The sequence below is a fragment of the Mirounga angustirostris genome, unplaced genomic scaffold (genome assembly GCF_029215605.1).
Source record: "Mirounga angustirostris isolate CCGP_5_RB_7025 unplaced genomic scaffold, mMirAng1.0.hap1 SCAF_3, whole genome shotgun sequence".
Taxonomy (NCBI): domain Eukaryota; kingdom Metazoa; phylum Chordata; class Mammalia; order Carnivora; family Phocidae; genus Mirounga; species Mirounga angustirostris.
Window position 1 is genome coordinate 55,604,582 of NW_026991711.1, and position 27,073 is coordinate 55,631,654.

Consider the following 27,073-nt stretch of genomic DNA (forward strand, 5'->3'; position numbering starts at 1 on the left):
GTTACAGCAGTCCCCAAGGGGGATAAAAATGTGATAATATGGGAGAAAGGGTTTTATAAACTTGCAAAGGGATGGACTATTGCAATTAGAGCAGAGAGACCACGGTAGTAGAGAGAATGGTCCAATCATTAGATTTGCAAGCATCTCAGAGGTTGGGCAAAAGGGTTTTTCTTTCATAGAGAGGAGCAAACAAGCTAGAAAGGACAAGAGTAGGCAATGAGATTAACAGGTATGTGATTGGATAGTTGAGCAGGGAATGATGTTCCCTGCAGTAGGCTGATTCTCAGGAGGGGATATAAGGAGGAATGACTCCTTGTTCTTAACCTGAAGGATGGGTCAAGATCCAGGGGTTGGGGAGGAGAGGAGCCTGACTGAAGTTTAGTCAAGGTAAATTAGTGGATATTTATTTAGTACCGATTGGTAGTGGGGACAAACTGTTCAGCTAATCACTTAGGAGACAAGGAATGGGAATTTGGAGAGTCTGTGTCTGGCTACATCATAGATAAACAAGAGGTTTACTCAAGTCTTACCCAAGTTTGTGGGGAAGGATGATTCTTTGCAGTAAGCCATTTCTGGAACATAAAAGGTGTGGCTCAGGTAAAGCTCAACATTGTAAACCAAATATGGAGAATTATATAAAATGACTGTAATTATAGAAACACTAGAAAGAATAACAATGGACACCAATAGTTAACTTTCACTTCTCTTGTCTATTTTAATACATCATAATGCTAAGTATTAGATAGGGTGTGCATCTAAGACAACTGCATCATGTATAGGACAATAAAATCTGAGTTATGAAATAATAATGAGCTACATTTCAATGTTATCCATTAGGTCCCTGGCATTTGGGATTTTCATTCAAATAAAAATACAATTTCAGCCTACTTGTGGATAAGATTAGGTTAAAGTCTTTTTGATTCAATTTAGATGTTTTTCATTCACAATTTTTAATGTTTAAAAACTGTTTCCAACTGAATAAGTATTAAACCAGCTTAAGCTAATTACAGCTTAAAGTAAATATGTTATATACTTAGATTTTAGAAGGCTCATTATTTAAACTTATGTTTTAATGTATTTTATGAACTCATTGTGAAAGTCATTAAAATCAGTTATTACTTCTGCTCAGCAGGTTCATTTCAATTCTCCATATTTAAGCTGTTTTCACAGTTAAAATACCAAAAAGGCTTACTCAACATTATGCACCAAGAGCAGGAAAAAACATTTTCATAATTGAAGTAACTTTCAATTTATGTATACAAAACATTCAAGATCAAGGAAATGCCTCCTACCCGTCCTATGTATCATAAATAGAGGAATTTTGTCTTCCCACACAGAGAGCTAAAGAGGAAAGAAATTTCCACACAGATGGTTTTTGGAATATGGGTGGTAGAAACAAGAGAATCGTGTTAATGGCCAGCAATTAGCCCCTTCAAAGATAGATTATCTCTACCTTACCTGTGCTTATAAAGCCTCCTTCCCTGCACATACCCCCCCCCCCCAAGCGGAGTCCTTTCATGTTTCTGTGAATATTTGGTCTATTTCACATTTCACAGGGAGAGGAAGCCAGCACCAAGATCCTGGGACACACCAGGGATTATCTAGTTACTAGTGTCCATGGAGTGCCAATATAAGCCATGACCCACTGAGGTCTGGGGACATGGTCTCTCCTGCCCACATAAAAACCCCACCTGATAAGCCAGTAGGAAGTAAACTGGACTCCCCCAGTTAAAAAAACAAACAAACAAAAAACAAAACAACCCTGTCCAGCATGATCTTTCTCTGGTTTAATCATGTGAAGTTTTGGATAGAATTTTTTTTAACCTAATGGATTCTTGATTGAACAGTGATACTATTGGCAGAGCTATTTCCCATCTTCGCCAAAGTCTGCTTGTTAAAGATAAGTGCTAGGAGTTTAATTTATGCTATACCCTGTGGAATCTGATTGAAAATAAAAGCCCATATCTATTTAAGGATTGTAATATGAGATTATTTCCAAAGAGAGAGGCAAAGATCTTCAGGAGAGATGGTAATAATATTTCACATATAGCCACTAGAAATGTCATCAACTTGGGGGCGACTGGGTAGCTCAGTCGGTTGAGCGGCTGCCTTCGGCTCAGATCATGATCTCAGGATCCTGGGATCGAACCCCACATTGGGCTCCTTGCTCGGTGGAGAGCCTGCTTCTCCCTCTCCCTCTGTCTGCCACTCTGCCTACTTGTGCTCTCTCTCTCTCTCTGTTAAATAAATAAATAAAAATCTTAAAAAAAAATGTCATCAACTTATTAGGAAATTACCTACTAGCCCCTTTAGCCTCAAAATGATTAAAAGAGCTTCTTGGTTGGATGGCTAACTTTGATAGGAAGTCTGTCCACATTTGCCCTTTAGGGAATTTATATTCTCTATGAACAATCGAATTCAAGGATGAACCTATTTAACATCCTTATTAGCACAATGCAAAGATTAATTAAGCAATAATCTCTGTAACGCTGCTCAACAGTGGTTAACAGGTTTGCTAAGTAACTTCCTAAAGCTAAATCCATGGTGGTGTGGATGTTTTAGGCCACTGGTTAACCACAGTAACAGTTTTAACAAAGCTTAGCACTGCCTTCAGTTGCCCTTGATGATTTGGAACATTTGTAATGAATTCATAAATATTACGCATGAGACAGCAGTGCAGATGGAAAGAACTGGCATTTATCCATGGGGGGGCCCAAGGTAACAATAGAGACGGGATTGCTGCCACAAGTGTAAAAACCATATTATAGCTTCCCTTTTAAAATAATTTTTTGGTTATTTGTCCATTTTTCCCCCATCACTACAGATGACACTTAATTGACATGGAAAAATAGTGTAGAGAACTGAAGCCTGGGAATTGAGAGTAAAAATTAATGAGGTCTAAGAAAACTTTATTACCTATATTTACATGTTAATATGAAAAAAAGCTGTATTACATGGATGAAAGTTTTAAGTGAACTGAACTGCAATCTGACCAATTCTAACGATTCTATCACAAAACTCCTGTCCTTACTTAAAGGAATAAATGCAAAGGAAAAAATATCCATAAATTTTATGAACAAGCAGACAAATTTCACTTATTCTACAACTGGATTCAGCCAACATTTGAGTGTTCACTTTTGTTAAAAGATAAACTGAAGCATGTTTAAAAATCTTAAGAGTTTATTTGAGCAAAAAGATTGGAATCGGACAATAATAGTTAAAAAGCACTGGAAGTAATTAAAAAGCACTCCACCAGGGTCAAGACTTTTATAGAGAAGAGGTGGAAGCAAAGCAAGAAAATGATTTGGTCAGCTATAGCTGAAGTGTTTGCCTTATTTGGGAAAGCCTAGTTGGCAGTTAGGGATTAGTTGTCCTTAGGTTTTGATTTCTGAACCTTGAGGCATTTCAAGCTTAGGTTTTGGTTTGCTTAGGAAGGCTCCTAAGGCATTGGAATCATCTTGGTCTAATGGCTTCCTTGTTTAATTAATTTAGCACCATGTTCAAGGGAAAAGCGTTCACAGTGCTAGAATGAGATGGGTACTAAAAAGTTCATTTAAAGATGGTCTCTGAATTCAAGTTGTTTATAGTCTGGGAAACCAGCTGGATGCATACATATCCAGCCAACTAGAATGCAACTATAGAAGTGACATAATTGAGACCATAATAATACAGTGTACAGTAGAGGAATGCTGTGAGAGACAAAAAACAAAGTTCAGAGGGGAGAGAACATTTAACTCAATGAGAAAAGTTTCATCAAAGAAGTAGCAACTGAACTGTATCTGAAGGATAAATATAGATTTAATATATAATAAAGGGGGAATTGGAGTTAGGAGCAGGCAAGTGGTATTCAAAGCAGAAGAAACAACATCCAATGTTATGAAATTACTTATGCATCTGGCACTGTGCTGTAGGGGAGGAAAAATTTTCCTCAACCCTCTAAGGATCCCTGACTGAATGGAAATTCAAATGACAGATTAATAGGAGAAAAGCATTCACATTACTTTAATATAAGTTTTATGTGACATGGGAGTCTTCATAAGAACATAAAGACCTGAAGAAATCATTAAACTTGAGTGTTTTTTACTAGGTTTGATGAAGATGGGAAGTTGTGGGAAAATAAGATAGGACAAAAAGGATGGGAGCTAAATGTAATAAAGTGGGGGAATCTTTGCAAGACCTATTTCTTTAGATTCTTCTCAGCATCCCTCCATCTTGAAGATAGGGAGGGATGCCTCTCACCCAAGGGTCTTATGATGTATTTCAAGGGAAAGGGATAAGGGAAGAGATCAGTGAGATCTTCCTGCATCTGCTCTTTCTCAAATTCCTTCAGTTTAAAATGTCCAATACATCAAGGTGCCCTGTTTTGGGGTAGTGTGTTTAGAACACTGTCAGTGTCCCACACTAGACACACAAAGGTAGATAAGACATAATATCCAAGATGCTGAGTCTCACAGAAGATGAATAAGCCCACAGAGCCACGGAGATCTATTGGGTATAAGAAAAAAGATAAATTATGATGGGAAGGAGATGTCTAAAGCTAGGTTGGGGTGAGATTGTGGGGTGTTCACAGACCAAGCTCTCTGTTTGGACTGTCCTCCATAGAAAACCAAAGCCTTCACCGAAGTTTTTTGTTAAGTGCAGGAGTGAGAGAGAAAGTCCTGGAAATTTAAAACAACTACAACTCAACTCCCTTACTTTATAGATTAAGAAAATGACACTTAGAGAGATTAAGTGATTTGCTTAAGTTTATTTACTTGACAGTGGCAGGACCCCAACTAGAAACCAGGTCAATCATGCCTGTATTTTAGGATAATTTAGAGAGATTATTCTGGTGTCAATGTGGAGAATGGATTAGGAAGATAGGGCCGGGAGAGAGTGTCTGAATAACAAGCAGAAGCCTGCAGAATGTTGAATGATCCAAATCAAGAAATGATGAGATCTAGAATTTAGTATAAATGGGTGTTTTGGTGTCATTTTGATGTTTTTGTTAGTTTCTAAACTTAATATGCTTTGAAATCAGAATCATTCTTCTTAATCATTTTCATATAATTTTCCTGATGCTTTTTATCACATTAGAGATCAGAAATAAGATATAATTCCCTCTTCCCTACCTGCAAGAACTAAGAATGTGTCCTATATATGTCATAGTGTTTTGCCCTAATTTCTTGGTTATGCAAGAATGAACTACTGTTGGGCTTGATTAATTGTAGATACATTGTGTGGTACATTTAAAGGTTATTAAATGCAATGCTTAATTTAGAAACCTAATTCTTTATTTTAAAAATAATGTGAACATGCGATTGAACTGTGGCTGTGAAAATGTACAGATTGAAGAAATGACAACACTAAAAGTCACCAGGATTCATTTGCTAGGGCTGCCATAACAAGATACTACACACTGAGTAGCTTAAAAACAAATTTATTTCCTCACAGTTCTGGAGGGTGAAAGTCAAAAATCAAGGTACCAGTAGAGTTGACTTTCTTTGAGGTCTCTCTCATTGATGGACAGATGATCATCCCCCTTGCTGCCTCCACATGGTTATTACTTGGTGCAAGTGCACCCCTGGTGTCTCTTCCTCTTCTTATAAGGACACCAGTCATACTGGATTAGGGTCCCACTCTAATGGTATCATCTCTTCAAAGATCTCATCTCCAAATGCATTATATCCTGAGGTACTGGGCATTGGGATTTCAACATGTGAATTTGGGGCAGTGGGCAGGGGGAGACACAATTCAACCCATAATACTACTCTATAAAGAACTGGTGAGATAAAATGATAGCTGCAGTTATCTTGCATTTATATAGTACTTCACAGTCTACACAGCAATTTTACATACTTGTCTCCTTTAATTTGAATAGACTTTTGTTATTTGATCCAAACTTTTATTAGAGCAGCACCTACAGAAGAATTCTGCCCATTAGAGTTTATCTGGAATGATTAGGTGATGCAGATTGAAAAATACCCAAATTATGTTCTAGTAATCTTTAAATATCAGCTTTCTTTAGATCCAGCTTATTTTGAAGATAATAAACAAGTGCAGGAGTGACAGAGATTTAAATCTATATCCTTTATCTCTTCTGATGAAAGAAGAAATCAATTAAAAAAAAACAACCCTAAGCTAAAGAATTAGAAGGCTTGAAGGCTTGACTGGGCCTGGAGGATCCACCTCCAAGATGGCGTATTCACATAGCTACGGACGGAAAGCCTTGGTTTCTCACCACATGGACTTCCCAGAGTGTTTCCAAATGTTCTTGTGTGTGACAGCTGGCTTATCCATAGCAAGTGATCTAAGAGAACAAATAAAAGGCTACCATGCCTTTTATGACCTAGACTCTATTTCTATGAAAAGTAACATTGGAATTTTGATAAAGATTGCCTTGAATCTATAGATTGCTTTGTGTAGTATGGACATTTTAACAATAAGAATTCTGTCAATCCATATGGGGTACCTTTCCATTTAATTGTTTCTTATTGAGTGTCTGTCATCAACATCTATACTTTTCAGTGTGCAGATCTTTCACCTCCTTGGTTAAGTTTATTCCTAAGTAGTTCTTTTTGATGCAGCAGTTATAAATGGAAGTGTTAATTTCTCTTTCTGATAGTTCATTATTAGTGTATAGAAACTCAACAGATTTTTATATGTTGATTTTGTATCTCACAACTTTACTGAATTCATTGATTTAGTTCTAACAGTTTTTTGATGGAGTTTAGGGTTGTCTATATATAATATTCTCTGCAAGAAGTAAAAATAGCTTTACTTTCTTTTCAAGTTGAATGACTTTTCTTTTTCTTGTCTAATTAATTTAGACAATTAATTAATTTTATTTCTTTTTCTTGTCTAATTGCTCTTGCTAAGACTCCCAAAACTGTGTTAAATAAAAGTGGCAAAGAGTGGGCATCCTTGTCAAGTTCTGATCTTAGAGGGAAAGTATTTAACGTTTTGCCACTGAGTGTGATGATAGATGTGGGCTTGTCATATATGGCTTTTATTATGTTGAGGTAGGTTCCATCTATACCCACTTTGTTGAGAGTTTTTATCATGAATGGATGTTAAATTTGGTAAATGCTTTTTCTGCATCTATTGAGATTAACACAGGAATTTTAACCTTCATTTTGTTAATGTGGTGCATGTTAATGTGGTGCATTGATTTGTAGCTGTTGAATCATCCTTGCATCTCTGGAATAAATCCCATTTGATCATGGCATATGATCCTTTTAATGTATTGCTGAATTTGGTTTGCGAATATTTGGTTAAGGATTTTTGCATCTATGTTCATCAGGGGTATTGGCCTGTAATTTTCTTTTCTTGTGGTGTCTTTTTCTGCTTTTGGTATCAGGGTAATGATGGTCTCATGAGATGAGTTTTAAGTGTTCCCTACTCATTTTTTAGGAAGAGTTTGAGAAGGATTTGTATGAATTTTCCTTTAAATGTTGGTAGAATTCACCAGTGAAGCCATCTGGTCCTGGACTTTGGTTTGTTGGAAGTTTTTTTGATTACTTATTCAATCTCCTTATTAAGTAATCAGTGTATTGAGATTTTCTATTTCTTCATGACTCAGTTTTGGTAAGTTATATGTTTCTAGGAACTTACCAGTTTCCTCTACGTTTTCCAATTAGTTGGAGAATAGTTATTCAGATAGTGTCATAATCCTTTGTATTTCTGTGGTATCAGTTGTGACATATCCTCTTTCATTTCTGATTTTATTTGAATCTTTTTTTTCTTGTGAGTTGAACTAAAAGCTTGTTGATTTTTTGTCTTGAAAAAAACCCAGCTTAGTTTTATTGATCTTTTCTATTGTCTTTTTGGTCTCTATTTCATTGATTTCTGCTCTGATCTTTGTTATTTCCTTTCTTTTCCTCACTTTGGGGTTTGTTTGTTCTTTTTCTAGTTCCTTGATGTGTAAAGTTAGGTTTTTATCTGAGATCTTATTTGTTATTGTAGGGTTTTATCAGTATGAACATCCTTCTTAGAACTGTTTTGCTGCATCCCATAGTTTGGGTATGTTGCATTTCCATTTCATTCATCCCAAGGTATTTTAAAATTTCTCTTTTGATTTCTTTTTTGAGTCATTGGTTTTTCAGTAACATGTTATTTAATCTCCACATATTTTGAATTTTCCAGTTTTCTCTTGTAATTGATTCTTAGTTTCATACCATTGTGGTCAGAAAACATGCTTGATAAGATTTTAATTTTAAACTTATTAACACTTGTTTTGTGGCCTAACATGATTTATCCTGGTGAATGTTCCATGTGTGCTTGAGAAAAATGTGTATTCTGTTCCTTATGAATGGAATGCCCTGTATATATCTGTTAAGTCCATCTAGTTTAACATGTCATTCAAGGGCAGTAATTTCTCATTGATTTTCTGTCTGGGTGATCCACCCATTGATGAAAGTGGGGGTATTAAAGTCCTTTACTATTATTGTATTGCTGCCTATTTCTCCCCTTTAGGTCTGTTACTATTTGCTCTCTATATTTAGGTGCTTCTCTGTCAGTTGCATAAATATTTATATATGTTATATCTTGTTGGGTTGAACTCTTTATTATTATATAATGAACTTTTGTGTCTTATTACAGTCTTTGTCTTCAAGTCTATTTTGTCTGCGAAGTATAGCTACCCCAGCTTTCTTTAGGTTTTCATTTGCATGGAATATCTTTTTTCATTCCTTTACTGCCAGTCTATGTGTCCATATATCTGAAGTAAGTTTCTTATAGGCAGCATATAATTGAGTCTTGTTTATTTTTTATCCACATAGCCACTCTGTCTTTTGACTAGAGAATTTAGTCCAATTACACTTAGTAATTTATAGGTATGGATTTATTGCCATTATGTTAATTGATTTCTGGCTGTTTTGTAATTCCTTTCTTCCTTTCTTCTTGCTCTCTTCGTGATTCGATGATTTTTTTTGTAGTGGTGTACTTAGATTTCTTTATCTTTTATGTTAAGTTGTTGCTTTGTGGTTACTATGAGGCTTACATAAAATGACTTATATTTATAATAGCCTATTTAAGTTGGTAACAACTTAAGTTGAACTCTTTCTAAAGCTCTAAATTTTAACTCCCCCCCCAACATTTTGTTTTGATGTCACGATTTACATCTTTTTATTTTGTATATCTATTAATTATTATAGTTATATATACTGTGTAGTATATATTATATAGTTTTGTCTTTTAATCTTCATACTAGCTTTATGAGTGATTAACACATCACCTTTACAACGTTGGGTTTTCTGAATTTTACTGTAGGTTTACTTTTACCAATGGGATTTTACTTTCAAAGGTTTCCTGTCACTAATCACTACCCTTTCGTATCAGCTTAAAGAAGTGCCTTTAACATTTCTTGTCAGGGCAGTCCAGGGGCGAGGAACAACTTTAGCTTTTGCTTATCTGGAAAACTCTTACCTCCTCTAAAGAAGAAATTTTGCTGGTAGAGTACTCTTAAAAAAAATTTTTTTTTAGTACAGTTGACACAAAATGTTACTTTAGTTTCAGGTGTACAACACAGTTATTCAACTTCTCTGTACATTATACTATGCTCACCACAAGTGTAGCTACCGTCTGTCACCATACAATGGTATATCACTCACTATATTTCCTATGCTGTGCCTTTTATTCCTGTGATTTATTCATTCTTGTGGAAGCCTGTATCTCCTACTTCCCTTCATCCATTTTGCCCATCCCTCTATCCTCTGGCAGCCATCAGTTTTTCTCTATATTTACAGGTCTGATTTTGCTTTTTGTTTGCTTATTTCTTTCTTTTTTTTTTAATTCTACTTATGAGTGACATTATTTGGTATTTGTCTTTCTCAGTCTGACTTATTTCACTTAGCATAATACGCTCTAGGTCCATCCATGGTGTTGCAAATAGCATGATCTCATTCTTTTTTTGACTGAGAAATATTCCATTGTGTGTGTGTGTGTGTGTGTGTATACATACATACCACATCTTCCTTATCCATTCACCTACCAATGGACACTTAGGTTGCATCCATATGTTGGCTATCATAAATAATGCTGTAGTAAACATAGGGGTGCATATATCTTTTTGAGTTGGTGTTTCTATTTTTAATTTTTTGAGGAACCTCCATACTGTTTTCTACAGTGGCTGCCCCAGTTTGCATCCCCACCAACAGTGCATGAAGATTCCTTTTTGTCCACATCCTCACCAACACTTGTTATTTCTTGTCTTATTTATTTTAGCCATTCTGACAGGTGTGAGGTGCTATCTCATTGTGGCTTTGGTTTGCATTTCCTTGATGATTAGTGATGTTGAACATCATTTCAAATTTCTGTTGGCCATCTGTATGTCTTCTTTGGAAAAATATCTATGCAGATCCTCTGTCCATTTTTTAATTAAATTTTCTTTTTTTGCTGTTGAGTTGTGTAAGACTTTATATATTTTGTATTCTAAACCCTCATTGGATATATCATTTGCAAATATCTTCTCCCATTCAGTAGGTTGACTTTTTGTTTTGTTGATGGTTTCCTTCACTCTGCAAAAGCTTTTTATTTTTATGTAGTCCCAATAGTTTATTTTTGCTTTTGTTTCCCTTGCCTGAGGAGACATATCTAGAAAAGTGTTACTGTGGCTGATGTCAGAGAAATTACTGCCTATGTTCTCTTCTAGGAGTTTTATGGTTTCAGGTCTCACATGTAGGTCTTTAGTTCATTTTAAGTTTATTTTTGTGGATGGTGTAAAAAAGTGGTCCAGTCTCATTCTTTTGCAGGTGGCTGTCCAGTTTTCCCAGCACCATTTCCTTAAGAGGCTGTCTTTTCCCCAGTGTATTTTCTTGCCTCTTTTGTCATAGACTAATTGACCATACAATTGTGGGTTTATTTCTGGGCAGCTTATTCTGTTCTTTTGATCATGTGTCTATTTTTGTTCCAAGACCATACTGTTTTTTTTTTGTTTTTGTTTTTTTAAGTTTTTAATTTTAATTCCGGAATAGTTAACATACAGTGTTATATTAGTGTCAGGTGTAAGGACCATACTATTTTGATTACTACAGCTTTGTAATACATATTGAAATCTGGGATTGTGGTATCCCAGCTTTGTTCTTATTCCCCAAGATTGCTTTAGCTATTTAGGGTCTTTTATGATTCCATACACATTTTAGGATTATTCATTCTAGTTCAGTGAAAAATGTTGTTGGTATTTTGATAGGGATTGCTTTAAATCTACAGATTGCTTTGCATAGTATGGACATTTTAACAATATTATTCCAATCCATGAGCATGTATGTCTTTCCATTTATTTGTGTCATTTACAATTATTTCATCAATATTTTTTTTCCCCTGAGATTAAAAATTCCTATATCAGTGAGATCATATGATACATGTCTTTCTCTGATTGACTTATTTCACTCAGCATAATACTCTCCAGTTCCATCCACGTCGTTGCAAATGGCAAGATCTCATTCCTTTTGATGGCTGCATAATATTCCATTGTATATATATATACCACATCTTCTTTATCCATTCATCTGTCAATGGACATCTTGGCTCTTTCGCAATTTGGCTATTGTGGACGTTGCTGTTATAAACATCGGGGTGCATGTACCCCTTCGGATCCCTGCATTTGTATCTTCGGGGTAAATACCCAGTAGTGCAGTTGCTGGGTCGTATGGTAGCTCTATTTTCAACTTTTTGAGGAACCTCCATACTGTTTTCCAGACTGGCTGCACCAGCTTGCATTCCCACCAACAGTGTAGGAGGGTTCCCCTTTCTCCGCATCCCCACCAACATCTGTCATTTCCTGACTTGTTAATTCTGGCCATTCTGACTGGTGTGAGGTGGTATCTCATTGAGGTTTTGATTTGGATTTCCCTGATGCCAAGTGATGTTGAGCACTTTTTCACGTGTCTGTTGGCCATTTGGATGTCTTCTTTGGAAAAATGCCTGTTCATGTCTTCCGCCCATTTCTTGATTAGATTATTTGTTCTTTGGGTGTTGAGTTTGATTAAGTTCTTTATAGATTTTGGATACTAGCCCTTTATCTGATAAGACATTTGCAAATATCTTCTCCCATTCTGTTGGTTGTCTTTTGGTTTTGTTGACTGTTTGCTTTGCTGTGCAAAAGCTTTTTATCTTGATGAAGTCCCAATAGTTCATTTTTGCCCTTGCTTCCCTTGCCTTTGGCGATGTTTCTAGGAAGAAGTTGCTGCGGCTGAGGTCGAAGAGGTTGCTGCCTGTGTTCTCCTTTAGGATATTGATGGACTCCTGTCTCACATTTAGGTCTTTCAACCATTTTGAGTCTATTTTCGTGTGTGGTGTAAGGAAATGGTCCAGTTTCATTCTTCTGCATGTGGCTGTCCAATTTTCCCAACACCATTTGTTGAAGAGACTGTCTTTTTTCCATTGGACATTCTTTCCTGCTTTGTCAAAGATTAGTTGACCATAGAGTTGAGGGTCCATTTCTGGGCTCTCTATTCTGTTCCATTGATCTATGTGTCTGTTTTTGTGCCAGTACCATACTGTCTAGATGATTACAGCTTTGTAATACAGCTGGAAGTCTGGAATTGTGATGCGACCAGCTTTGCTTTTCTTTTTCAACATTCCTCTGGCTATTTGGGGTCTTTTCTGGTTCCATACAAATTTTAGAATTATTTTTTCCTGCTCTGTGAAAAAAGTTGATGGTATTTTAATAGGGATTGCATTAAATGTGTAGATTGCTCTAGGTAGATTGACATCTTCACAATATTTGTTCTTCCAATCCATGAGCATGGAACGTTTTTCCATTTCTTTGTGTCTTCCTCAATTTCTTTCATGAGTATTTTATAGTTTTCTGAGTACAGATTCTTTGCCTCTTTGGTTAGATTTATTCCTAGGTATCTTATGGTTTTGGGTGCAATTGTAAATGGTATCAACGCCTTAATTTCTCTTTCCTTCTGTCTTGTTGTTGGTGTATAGGAATGCCACTGACTTCTGTGCATTGATTTTATATCCTGCCACTTTACTGAATTCCTGTATGAGTTCTAGCAGTTTTGGGGTGGAGTCTTTTGGGTTTTCCACATAAAGTATCATATCATCTGCAAAGAGTGAGAGTTTGACTTTTTCTTTGCTGATTCAGATGCCTTTGATTTCTTTTTGTTGTCTGATTGCTGTGGCTAGGACTTGTGATACTATGTTGAATAGCAGTGGTGATAGTGGGCATCCCTGCCGTGTTCCTGACCTTAGGGGGAAAGCTCTTGGTTTTTCCCCATTGAGAATGATATTTGCTGTGGGTTTTTCATAGATGGCCTTTTATGATATTGAGGTATATACCCTCTATCCCTATTCTCTGAAGAGTTTTGATCAAGAAAGGATGCTGTACTTTGTCAAATGCTTTTTCTGCATCTATTGAGAGGATCATGTGGTTCTTGTTCTTTCTTTTATTAATGTATTGTATCACATTGATTGATTTGCGGATGTTGAACCAACCTTGCAGCCCAGGAATAAATCCCACTTGATCATGGGGAATAATCCTTTTAATGTACTGTTGGATCCTATTGGCTAGTATTTTGGTGAGAATTTTTTTTTTTTAAGATTTTTATTTATTTGACAGAGAGCACAAATAGGCAGAGAGGCAGACAGAGGGAGAAGGAGAAGCAGGCTCCCTGCCGAGCAGGGAGCCCGATGTGGGGCTCGATCCCAGGACCCTGGGATCATGACCTGAGCCGAAGGCAGCCGCTTAACTGACTGAGCCACCCAGGTGCCCCGGTGAGAATTTTTGCATACATGTTCATCAGGGATATTGGTCTGTAATTCTCTTTTTGATGGGGTCTTTGTCTGGTTTTGGGATCAAGGTAATGGTGCCCTTATAAAACAAGTTTGGAAGTTTTCCTTCCATTTCTATTTTTTGGAACAGTTTCAGAAGAATAGGTATTAATTCTTCTTTAAATGTTGGGTAGAATTCCCCTGGGAAGCCATCTGGCCCTGGGCTCCTGTTTGTTGGGAGATTTTTGATAACTGCTTCAATTTCCTTAGTGGTTATAGGTCTGTTCAGGTTTTCTATTTCTTCCTGGTTCAGTTTTGGTGGTTTATACATCCCTAGGAATGCATCCATTTCTTCCAGATTATCTAATTTGCTGGCATAGAGTTGCTCATAATATGTTCTTATAATTGTATTTCTTTGGTGTTGGTTGTGATCTCTCCTCTTTCATTCATGATTTTATTTATTTGGGTCATTTCTCTTTTCTTTTTGATAAATCTGGCCAGGGGTTTATCAATCTTGTTAATTCTTTCAAAGAACCAGCTCCTAGTCTCGTTGATCTGTTCTACTGTTCTTTTGGCTTGTATTTCATTGATTTCTGCTCTGTTCTTTATTATTTCTCTTCTCCAGCTGGGTTTAGGCTTTATTTGCTGTTCTTTCTCCAGCTCCTTTAGGTGTAGGGTTAGGTTGTGTACTTGAGACCTTTCTTGTTTCTTGAGAAAGGCTTGTATTGCTATATACTTTCCTGTTACCCCTGCCTTTGCTGCATCCCAAAGATTTTGAACAGTTGTGTTTTCATTTTCATTTGTTTCCATGAATTTTTAAAATTCTTCTTTAATTTTCTGGTTGACCCATTCATTCTTTAGTAGGATGCTCTTTAGCCTCCATGTATTTGAGTTCTTTCTGACTTTCCTCTTGTGATTGAGTTCTAGTTTCAAAGCATTGTGGTCCAAAAATATGTTATTGGATGGAATGTTCTTTATATATATGTTATGTTCACCTGGTCTGATGTTTCATTCATTCAATATTTTATAGTTTTCAGGGTACAGGTCTTTCACTTTTTTGGTCAAATATATTCCTAGGTTGTTTTGGTGCAATTGTAAATGGAACTGTCTTCTTTTTCTTTCTTTCTTCCTTTTCTTTTCTTTCTTTCTTTCTTTCTTCTTCTTTTTTCTTTCTTTCTCTTTCTTCTTTCTTTCTTTCTTTTTTTCTTTCTTTCTTTCTCTCTCTCTCTCTCTCTTTCTTTCTTTCTTTCTTTCTTTCTTTCTTTCTTTCTTTCTTTCTTTCTTTCTTTAAGATTTTATTTATTTATCTGACAGAGAGATACACAGCAAGAGAGGGAACACAAGCAGGGTGAGTGGGAGAAGGAGAAGCAGGCTTCCTGCTTAGCAGGAAGCCTGATGCGGGGCTCGATCCCAGGACCCTGGGATCATAACCTGAGCCAAAGGCAGACGCTTAACGACTGAGCCACCCAGGCGCCCCTGGAATTGTTTTCTTAATTTCTCTTTCTGCTACTTTGTTATTAATGTAGAGAAGCACAACTGATTTCTGGGTATTAATTTTGTATATTGCATCTTTACTGAATTCATGTGTTACTTCCTATAGATTTTTGGTGGAGACTTTAGGGTTTTTTTATGTATAGTGTCAAGTCATCTGCAAACAGTGACAATTTTACTTCTTTCTACCAATTTGGACACTGTTTATTTCTTTTTCTTGTCTGATTGCTGTAGCTAGGACTTCTAATACTATGTTGAATAAAAGTGGCAAGAATGAATAATATCCTTGTCTTCTTCCTTAGGGGAAAAGCTGTCAATTTTTTACCATTGAGTATGATGTTAACTGTGGGTTTGTCATATATGGCCCTTCTAATGTTGAACCTACTTTGTTGAGACTTTTTATCATGAACAGATATTAAATTTTATCAAATTTCTGTATCTATTGAGAGGATCATCTAATTTCAACCCCTCTTTTTTTTTTTAATGTGGTGTTTCATGCTTATTGATCTGCAATTATTGAACCATACTTGCATCCTTAGAATAAATCCCACTTGACCATGGGGAATGATCCTTTTAACATATTGTTGAATGTGGTTTGCTATTGTTTGTTAAGAATTTGGCATCTATGTTCATCAGGGATGCTGGCCTGTAGTTTTCTTGTTTTGTGGTGCCTTTGGTTTTGGTATTATGGTAACCTGGTGTCATACAATATATTTGGAAGTGTTCCCTCCTCTTTTATATTTTGAAATAGTTTGGGGAATATAGTAATTCTTTAAATGCTTGGTAGACTTTAGCTGTGAATCCATCTGGTTCTGGACTTTTATGTTTTGGTAGTTTTTTGATTACCAATTCTGTTTTGTTACTAGTAATTAATCTGTTCAGATTTTTTCTTTCTGATTCCATTTTGAAAGATTGTATATTTCTAGGAATTTATCCATTTCTTCTAGGTTGTCCAATTTGTTGGCCTGTAATTTTTCACAATATTCTCTTATAATGCTTTGTATTTCTGTGGTGTCTGTTGTTCTTTCTCCTCTCATTTCTGATTTTATTTATTTGGATCCTTTCACTTTTTTCTTAATGAGTCTGGCTAAGGGTTGTCAATTTTGTTTATCTTTTCAAAGAACCAGTTCTTGGTTAGATTGATTTTTTTCTATTTTTAAAAATATCTGTTATTTATATCTATTCTTATCTTTGTTATCCTTCCTTCTCTCACCTTAGGCTTTGTTTTCTTTTTCTAGTTCCTTTAGGTGTATGGCTAGATTGTTTATTTGAGCTTTTTCTTGTTTTTTAAGATAGGCTTGTTTTGCGATATATTTTTCTTTTAGAACTGCTTTCATTGCATCCCAAAGATTGTGGACCATTATGTTTTCATTTTCATTAGTCTCCATGTACTTTTTAATTTCTTTGTGCCATTGATCCATTGGTGGTTTAGTTATCATGTTGTTTAGACTCCATGTTTGTGTTTTTTCAGTTTTTTTCCCTGTGATTGATTTCTAGTTTCATACCATCGTGCATGGTATCTTAATCTTCTTAAAACTACTGAGGCATGTTTTACATGTGATCTATTCTGGAAAATGTTCCATGTGCAATTGAAAAGAATGTATATTCTGTTGTTTTTGGATGGAATGTTCTTTATATATTTGTTATGTCCACCTGCTCTAATGTTTCATTCAAAAATACTGTTTCCTTATTGATAATCTGCCTGGATGATCTATTCATTGATATAAGTGGGGTGTTCAAGTCCTTTACTATTATTTTATTATCATCAAGTTCCCTCTTTATCTCTGTTAATATTTGCTTTATGTTTTTAGGTGCATAGATATTTACAATTTTTATTGGATTGACCCCTTTATCATTGTGTAATGCCATTCTTTGTCTCCTACCACAGTCTTTCTTTTAAGGTATATTTTTTCTGATATAAGTATTGCTACCTTGGTTTTCCCCCCACCCCCCATGTCCATTTGCATGGTAAATGCTTTTCCTTCCTTTCACTCTCAGTCTGTATGTGTCTTTAGGTCTGAGGTGAGTCTCTTGTAGGCAACATATAAACTTTTTTTTTTTTTTTTTTTGTCTATTCCTCCACCCTACATGCTTTTTTGTTGTGGTTTGGTTTGGTTTGGTGTTTGTTTGTTTTTTGTTAAAGTAGCTCCACACCCAGCATGGAGCCCAGTATGGGGCTTGAACTCACAACCCTGAGATCAAGACCTGAGCTGAGATCAAGAGTTGGATGTTTAACTGACTGAGCCACCCAGGCACCTCCATCCTATATCTTTTAATTGGAGCATTTAGGCCATTTACATTTAAAGAAATAATTGATGGTTATGTACTTATTGCCATTTTGTTATTTGTTTTCTGGTTGTTTCTGTAGTTTTTCTCCATTTCTGTTTTACTTCTCTTTTGCTCTTTGTGATTGATGGTTCTTGGCATTGTTATGTGTGGTTTTCTTTCTCTTTAATATTTTTGTGTATCTATTACAGGTTTTAGGTTTGTGGTTACCATGAGGTTCATATATAACATCCTAAGTATACAGCAGCCTATATTAATTTGATGGTCATTTAAGTTCAAACACATTCTAAAAAAAACTTTTTTTTATTCTCTCCTCCACATTTTATGTGTATGCTGTCCTATTTTACATCCATTTATTCATAATTTTTTTATGTCTAATTATGGTCATTTCTTTTCCACCTAAGTCCCTTTAACATTTCTTGTAAGCCTGGCATAGTGGTGATTAACTCCTTTATCTTTTGTTTGTATGGAAAATTCTTCTCTCTCCCTCGAATCTGAATGCTAACCTTGCCATATATTTTTGCTTGTAGGTTTTTTCCTTTCATCACTTTGAATATATCATGCCACTCCCTGCTAAGTTTCTGCTGAAAAATCAGCTAATAGCCTTATAGGGTTTCCCTTATACATAACTTTTTGTTTCTCTCTTGCTGCTTTTAAAATGCTCTAACTTTTGACATTTTAATTATGTGTTGTGGTATGGACCTCCTTGAGTTTATCTTGTTTGGAACTCTGTACATCTTGAATCTGAATATCTATTTCCTTCCCTAGGTTAGGAAAGTTTTTAGCTATTATTTCTTTAAATACATTTTCTGCCCCTTTCTCTCTCTTATTCTTCTGGGACCCCTATAAATGTGAATGTTTGCTTGATGTTGTCCAAGAGATGCCTTAGCCTATCCTCACTTTTAAAATTCTTTTTTCTTTTTGCTGTTCAGCTGTAGTGTTTCCATTACCCTGTCTTTCAGATCACTGATATATTCTTCTGCATCTGCTAATCTGTTGATTCCCTCTAGTGTATTTTTCATTTCAGTTATTGTATTCTTCAATCCTGATTGGTTGCTTTTTATATTTTCTATCTTTTTATCAAAGGTCTGAGTTTTTTCTACTCCTCTCTCTAGCTTTGATGAGCATCTTTATGATCATTACTTTAAATTCTTTATTAGGCATGTTAATTATCTTTGTTTCCTTTCATTCTTGTTCATTCTTTTGGAGCATATTCTTCCATCTCCCCATTTTGCTTGACTTTCTGTGTTTTTCTATGTATTAGGTAGAACAGCTACTTCTCCTAAACTTGAAGGAATGGTTTTGTGTATGGGCATCCTCTATGTAGACTGTGCTTGGTGACTTGTGCTGGATAGAGCTGTGGGTGTTGTGGATTGGGGGTCCCAGGGCTCTTCATGCAGTGGGTGCCCTGTCAGGACAGCTAAAACTAAAGTGGGTGCAAGCCTCTGTGGTCCCTGGGCTCTCCATACAAAATGTGCCCTGGCAGGACAGCTGAAGCTGAAATGTTTGCAAGCCAGTATGTCCTGGGACTCTCCATAGTGAGGGTAACCTGGCAGTACAGCTGAAGCTGAATTTGGTGCAAACTGAAGTGTCCTGGGGTACTCAGTCAGGGAGTGCCCTGGCCATTTGACTGGAGCAGAGGCTGGTGCAGGTGGGAGTGTTCCAGGGCACTCCATGTAGGGGGTGCTCTTGCAGGGCAGCTGGAACTGATGCAGGCATGATTGAGGGGTTCCCAGGGCACTCTGTGCAGGGGGCACCCTGGTAGGGCAGCTGGTTCTAAAACAGAGGTCAGTTGGGAGGTTCTGGAGCACTCTGCACTGGAGGTGCCCTAGCAAGCTACTGAAAGTGAAGTGATGTGGGCCTGGAGTATTTCAGGATGCTTTGCACCTGTGTCACCCTGGCACAAAGACTGGAGCTATAGTGAGCACTAACCAGGGGTGTCCCAGTGTGCACCACCCTGTGGCTGCCTTGGGATGGCTGAGGCTGGTGTGAGCTAAGGGCCTGGGGCTCCCTGAGGAGGCAGGCTGTTTAGGGTGCCTGGACCGTACACTCGTCTGTGCTTTCAAGGTGAAGGGAGAGCATAGATTGTGTCTGTCAGTGACTCCACTCAGAGAGATTTCTAGCAGCTCCCTATTTGGTGGGGTTCTAGGGCTGGTTCTTTTATATGCTAACTGCTCTTTTAAACCATGGCTTTTTTCTTTTTTCTTTTCTTTTTCTAAGATTTATGTATTTGAGAGAAAGAGAGAGAGAACAAGCAGGGGGAAAAGCAGAGGCAGAGAGAGGGAGAAGCCGACTCTCCGCTGAGCTGGGAGCTCCACGCGGGACTCAATCCCAGGACCTGGATAGCATGACCTGAGCCAAAGGCAGGAGCTTAACCATCTGAGCCACCCAGGCGCCTGACCATGGCTTTTTTCTTGCCCAAGGATAGAGGAATCTGTTCTCCATCCCTCAGTACTTTCCCTCCCCACTGCAGTTTGCAGCATTCGGGATAGGGGTTCCCTTCATTACCACATCCCTATCCCTCTTGCTGTCCTCGTTTGCCATTCTCTCTTTTGTTGTGCAGAAGCTGTTCAGTTGGCCCTCTGGTCTTCAAGAGTAGTTGTTCTATAAATAAGTGTAATAAATAGGTGAGTTCAGGGTCTTCTTATGGCACCATCTTGGGCCAGAACTCCCCCTTGGGTATTCTTGGTTAATAGTTGCTTTTTTTTTTTTTCTTTCCTTTCATTACTTTGAATATATTGTGTCAATCCCTTCTGGCCTGCAAAATTCCTGCTGAAAAATCTGACTTATGTGGATTTCTTATACATGTTTTTCTTCTTCTAAGAATCTTTCCTTGTCTTTAACGTTTGGCAGTTTAATTATAATGTGTCTCAGTGTGGCTCTCTTTGGATTCCTTTTTGGAACTCTCTGGGATTTCTGAATCTGGATGTCTGTTTCCTTCCCCAGGTTAGGGAAATTTTCAGCCATTATTTTGTCAAAAAAGTTTTCTGCCCCTTTCTCTCTTCTCTGGGACCTCTATAATGATTCTTGGTTTGGTTGATGTCATTCCATAAGTCCCTAAAGCTATCTTAACTCTTTTTCATTCTTTTTTCTTTTTGCTGCTCTTGGGTGAGTTTTACTGCCCTTTGATCCTTTCTTCTCCATCTAGACTGCTGTTGAACCCCTTTATTGTATTTTTTAGTTCAGTTATTGTATTCTTCAGCTCTGTGACTTCTGTTTGCTACTTTCTTACATTTTCTATCTCCTTGTTGAAATTTTTAATTTTTTGTCCTTTCTTCTCCTGAGCTCAGTATCTGTATGGCCATTATTTTGAACTCTATCAGAGGGAATCACTTACCTCCATTTCCTTAAGTTCTCTTCCTGAGGGTTTACTTGTTCTTTCATTGGGAACATATTCTTCTGTTGCTTCATTTTCCTTGACTCTCTGTAAAAGTTACTTCTCCCAATCTTGAAGGACTGGTCTTGTGCTGATGAAACCTACTGTTCAACCCTGCTCTAGCTCAGTTGTCTTTCAAACCTTTGTGACTTTCCAAGCAGTCTACTTTGTTTTCAGTGGTTCCCAGTAGCTGACCGTGTCAGTGTCCCAAATGGGAGGATCTTAGCAGCACTTAGATTTAGGCTGATTGGGAACCAGACCCTCAGGCAGCAGCTCTTAAAATAACTGGAGAAGACTGGGAGATGAGGATTTTTATCTACTCCCTCTGTACTGACTGGATGGCAGTGGGCCCAGGAATCCAAGTCCCACCAGCCATCTGAGCCAGGGAATCAAGGGGCTTCCCTGGGTCACGCTACAAAAACCAGGGCACCAGACATATGTACAAGCTCCTCTCTGAGAGATACCATTAGTCTGGAGTGCGGCAGTGGAAGAGCCTTAACACAGCGTTCCCCCAAACCCTGCAAAGGATTACAGTTGGCCCTTAAATGTGTTTAGTTAGAAGCCTGTCCCTTAGGCCACAGCTATGAAGATAAGCTAATAGGCCACTTTCACAGAAAGACTAGGTGCTGCCTCACTGCTATGCCCTGGGGGAGGAAGCCAATTAATAACTCGGGTTATAGGATCTGTAACAATCCTGTAGGACCCACAATAAGCCCCACTGGCTACCAGAGCTAAGCAAGGAAGAGGTGTCCTCTGAGCAGTAGCCACAAAAGTTGGGGTGCCAGGTGAGCGTACAAATTCCTTCTAGGAGATACCAGTGAGCCAGGAAAAGGCAGAGGAATGGCACAAAGATTGCACCTAATGGCCTCCGTTTTGGGTAGGTCTTTCAGTAGGCCCCTAGATGTGTTTTAAATGAGGCTAGTGCTTTGAGATAATCAAGTAAGGCTCTTTTGCATAAGGTCTGGACACTTTTCGGACAACTGCCTCTACAGTGGGCCCTGGGATGGGGGGAGTCCATCTGACCCCTATGAGGGTCTTGTGGATGAAAGCCCCATGGCCTTTCAAAGCTAGACATTTTGGGGGCTTGTCTCTCAGGTGCAGCTCTTAAGAGTCAGGTGCAGGATATGGGGTTTAAATTCTTCACTCCTCAGGGAAAGGCTCAGGGTTGTGAGTTCCCTCCTGATTGTGGGTCTCCACACCGAGGATGGGGTTTATTTCAGCCTCTCCTACTTGCTTCATTGTGGATTTTTTCTTTTTTGCCCACAGTGTAGGGGTCACTCAGCTATTTTTGTTTTTAGGGTTCCCCCCCGCCCAGAGAAAATTGTTCTGTATGCAGCTGTAGATCTGGTGTGTCTGTGGGAGGAGGTTGAGTTCAGGATCTGCCTTTTATTAATACCTTGAGGTGGAAACCACACACTCTTTAAAGTAACAAGTGGAGGTTCAGCTGCTGGCTCTTCTTTCCAGGACTCAAAAGCATCACTCACCACACGGATAACATATACCCTAATCTTTACCCACTGGACAGTAACAAATAATGTGGGATATTCTGCCAATGGCACAAAATTTCAAGTTAATAAAGATAAGTCATAAAATCCTAATGTAGTCATGGGGTAGGATGAGGAAGATAACATGCATTTACAGAACAGAATGAAGAGAAGTGACGTTAGATTTTTCAGCATATTAAGTTACAAGTAGGGTATAGTTACAAAATTTTTGTGAAAAAGTTATTGTCAGTTAATACAACCCTCTACGAAATGGTGAGGATAGCTGCCAAACAAATCCAAGTGACTCAGTAGTCTATGTTAACGCTTATTTATTTTGGACTGCAGACCTACTCTTGCCAACTCTTTATTACCAAGCAGCTGGGGTCCAGTTTTGCAGTTATGGGAAATGGACAAACCTGAGCCATCAGTTATGAGGCAACACACCTTCAACTGTACTATCAAATAATTTATAGACTAGCACATGTTTTCAGGAATATTGGTTTCATTGAGACTTTAATTATGGTCCAAGAACTTTTATGGAAACTCAGTAAGATTTGCTTTAAAGAACTTTAAGGGTATGATTAGCAATACATAGAATGTTTGGATTAAAAAAAAAAATTGAGACCTAACAGTACATTCCCACTGGGAACGTCAAGCTCTGAATACTGTGACTCAATGTTCAGAGGAATAGCTCTGAAATTTTCTTCTATAACGTAACAAAGACATTCAAACCTGAAAAGGCAACAAACTTGATTACAGGGCAAATTTAAGTACATAGTTTTCATTCTGTAAATGAGTAACTTGTGAAACATTCCTAAAGTCAGTGGACAAAACAGGAAAACCATTATTTTTGTTCCACAATTCTGGGAAATAGGATTAGAAGTTCTAGGACTTTAGATGCTTGCGCTCCAGCAAATATTATCTACTATACTTAGGAAGTCGTTTTTTAAAGTATTTATTCTCCAGGGTCATTAAAGAATTTTTTTTCTTCTTTATTTAAAATATCTACCAATTGGAAAAGGAAACAGGTACCAGGAAAATCTGGTTACATTCCCCCCCACTCCCCCACTTGCCATTTTCTCATACACACTTTCAAAGTCATTTGAAAATAAGGCCATTTCCTTTGCTGGGTCAATTATCTGATATAAATTAAGTAGACACTGAATGTTTCTTGAACAGAAATTTTACATCAGTACCACTGTTACCTTTAGAGGATACAAAACTACTGACTCAGGTAATGCAGGATTACAGTTTTAACAAAAAACCTGTAAGAGCCAATGAAAAAAATTTTAATTTTGATTGGTTTCCTTTATTATTACCACTGTCTGCCCACAAATTCTGCAGCTTGGATTCCTTTTCAAATCCTTCTAAGAGTCCACTTCATGAGTTACATATATACACACAGAATAAAACAAATATTGTAATTTTAAAAAATTAAGTCATTCTACATATTATAGGCTAGACAGTTCAATGTAATCAAAGGTTATAGCTCTGAAAAATATGATGGTAATGGATTTTAAAACTCAGATAACAAAGGTTTGCTAACTCCTGGTTCGCTTCAAGTATTACTGAGCTGTATTTGAAGTATATTCCTCAACTCCTGTTGCATTATTGAGCAGTAAAATATGTGAAGTATGAAACGTAGCATTGATGACAAATGTTTCAGAACATCAGGAATAAGATCAATGAAGAGCAAAGTGAATCGAGAACAAGGAAAGGAAAGGTACATTTATTAAAAATAAAAACATTAGACAGTCTTTGATAACAAAACCATTGAGAATTCAAACACGTCCAATATACATTGTAACAATGCACATATATTTAAAAAAAAAAACCCATTAGTAATTTTTTTTTAGAATTTTTTTAGAGGAAAAAAGTACTTTGGCTCTCCCCTGCTGGAGGTCTGCCCACAAACACAGCATGTGGGACCAAGCATCCGCTTTCAAGAGTTCTGTACAGCACAAAATTGCAGTGTGTGCATTCATTCTGTGAACACACTGATTCTGAATAAAATCAGTTTCTGTAGGGATGATCCAAAACATAAGTCAGTAGCTCCATCTCATAAAAAATATTCAGAGGCTGCAAGAGCAGTGGCAACCGTTTTTCCAAAATCTTCAGTTTTAACAAAAGGTACAGAATAAACTGTTAAATCTAGATGTTTTCACATTATTTCACAGGAGTATCAAGTACTGTGTAAAAATTTATGTAAAATCTTAATTAAGCCAAAACTAGTGTCATTAAACTTTAGATCCAAGTTGTTCTTCCCCTTTTACCACGGCTGGTAAATCTTTTCTGCCTTTGTCCTGAATGTTTGTCAAACCAAAGAACTCTGAAAAAGAATATGCAATCCTGAAGGAACACAGTCCCAGAAATGTCACTGGAATTCAGTCCTAAGACACACACAGTTCCTGCTGGACGCTGGGCTGTGGGAGTTTATTATCGTCAGCCTTCTCATGTCCTGGGGCATGACAGGTAGTCTTCTTTTTAAATAGCCGAAGACTCAATCGCAGCAAGTCATTGTCTACCACTGGAGCATTCGTGTAAGCTTGTTTTACAGTGCCCTAATTTGAAGAAAACAAAAACAAATTTTAAAAGATGTATGTTATTAGTTAACAGTAGGAAAGACAGGCAGGTTAACCTCTAACAAAAATAACAAAGCTGCAAGAAAAATTAATTTGGGATGGATATTTAAAAGCAAAATTAAGAAATGTTTTCAGATTCAAGGAATCTTAGAAAAGAAAGCAATCTTTAAAAGGGGACCTCTTGCTTAAAGTAGGAATCTTCAGCCATCCCTGACAGGTAATCAACTAGCTTTTATTTCCAATGACAAAGCAAATAACAATCACTGCACATTCTTGAACATGTTGAAATAAAATCTCTTCTTTAGAGCTGCACACTAATTCAATCTTACTCTTCCATGACAACCTTTCAGTCCTCTGAAGAGAAGCACCGAACACTCCACACTCCTTTCTGGTCTGTTATTATCCCATAAAATGCGGACTCTAGAAGTGAACAAATTCTCTAGAAGACAGCTGATCACTGCAGTGTAAGGAGAAACTACTACCTCCCTTCTGCTAAAATGTGTATCTCTATTTTTCTAACTTAAAGCTACATTAGCATTTTTGGAAGCTGTTGTCCTAAAATTTTGTTAAATGTTCTCCAACTATGTTCATAAATGAAATAAGGTGAGTTTTGACTATCGAGCCTTCTGCCATTTCTCTTCTTTCTAGGATCCTTAAAGGAACAGTGGTTCTTTGATCACATCTACACTAAAAAATATGTTGTGATACAGTAAATTGACTTTTTATGTGTAGTTCTGTATTGATTCACGTAACTTCAGAAAACTCCCTTTGCTGTCCCTTTTTGTGTTCACACCCTCTGCCCAACTCTAACCCCTGACAACCAATGATAGGGTCTCTCTAATCATTTTGCCTTTTCCAGAACATCAAATAAATGGGATTATATACTGTATGATTTCTGACACATACTCCTGAGATTAATCCATGTCGTTAACAGTACTGACAGTTTGGTTATTTTTTATTAAAATTAGTAATCCGTTATATGGATATGCCCCAGTTTACCAGTTAGCTATGTATAGAACACTGGGGTGGTTTTCAGTTGTTGGAAATTATGAAAAGACCTGAGCTAAGCTTTTGTGGACAGGTTTTTATATGAACATAAGTTTTCATTCTTCTAAGGTAAATACCTAGCAATGGGATTACTGGGTCATATCTAACTTTACAAGAAACAACCAAACCGTTTTCCAAAGTGGCTGCAGCGTTCTGCATTCTCACCAGCAACACTGGCAGTTTCAAGCTCTGCATCCTCACCATGGGGTTTTTTGTTGTTTGGCTTTTAGCTATTAAAATAGATTCACAATGGTATCTAAGTTTTAATCCGCATTCTCTAGTGGTTAATATTGTCAAACATCTTTTCTTGTGCTTATCCATATATATCCATTTATCCTCTTTGGTGAATTGTCCATTCAAGTCTTGCCCATTTAAAAAACACTGGATTGCCTGTTTTCTGTTAATTTTTGAGAGTTCTTTATATATTCTAAGTACCTAAGTCCTTTTTCCAAAAAGTGATTCCAAATATTTTCTTCCAGTATATGTCTTTTCATTCTCCGTCTCTTTCACAGAAGTTTAAAATTTTGATGAAGATCAAGTATCTCAAAATAAAAACTTTAAACACACCCCATTTTTAAATTCCCCCCCCTCCCCCCAGCTGACTAGTCATATTTGTGTGGGTTTATTTCTGGACTCTGTTCCATCAATCTAAGTGTCTCATCCCTGGCGCCAGTACCACATTATCTTGAGTATTGTGGCTTTATAGTAAGTCTTGGATTGGGTACTGTGAGTCCTTCATCTTTTTAAAAAATTTTGTGTATTCTTGTTGCTTTGACTTACCACGTAGACTTTAGAATCAGTTTGTATCTACAAAACAAACAAAAAAACCTCCTGGGATTTTGCCGCACGGTGTTAAATCTGTAGATCCATTTGGGGAGAATCCTAATCTTAACTATACTGAGTCTTTCAATCCATGAACACGATGTATCTCTCCATTATTTAGGTTATCTTTGATTTTTTTTTTAATCAGTGTTTTATAGTTCTTGGCACACAGAGCCTGTACATGTTTTGTTAGATTTATACCTAAGTACTTTTTTGGGGGGAGCCATGGTAAAAAAAAATTTTTTCCCCTTCATTTCATATTCCCAGGTACTTCTATACACTATCAG

General features: G+C 37.1%; 1 protein-coding gene across 10 annotated transcripts in view; it reads right to left on the minus strand.

Annotated features, from left to right (window-relative positions):
- Positions 1-24,033: 24,033 nt before the first annotated feature.
- Positions 24,034-27,073, minus strand: part of ZC3H13 (zinc finger CCCH-type containing 13) — a 90,266-nt gene continuing 87,226 nt past the window's right edge. For all 10 annotated transcript variants that reach the window (XM_054506326.2, XM_054506328.2, XM_054506327.2 and 7 more), the window contains one exon: positions 24,034-24,896. In XM_054506326.2, the coding sequence (XP_054362301.2) occupies positions 24,726-24,896 (171 nt within the window). In that variant the 3' untranslated portion in view covers positions 24,034-24,725. The remainder of the gene's footprint in view (positions 24,897-27,073) is intronic.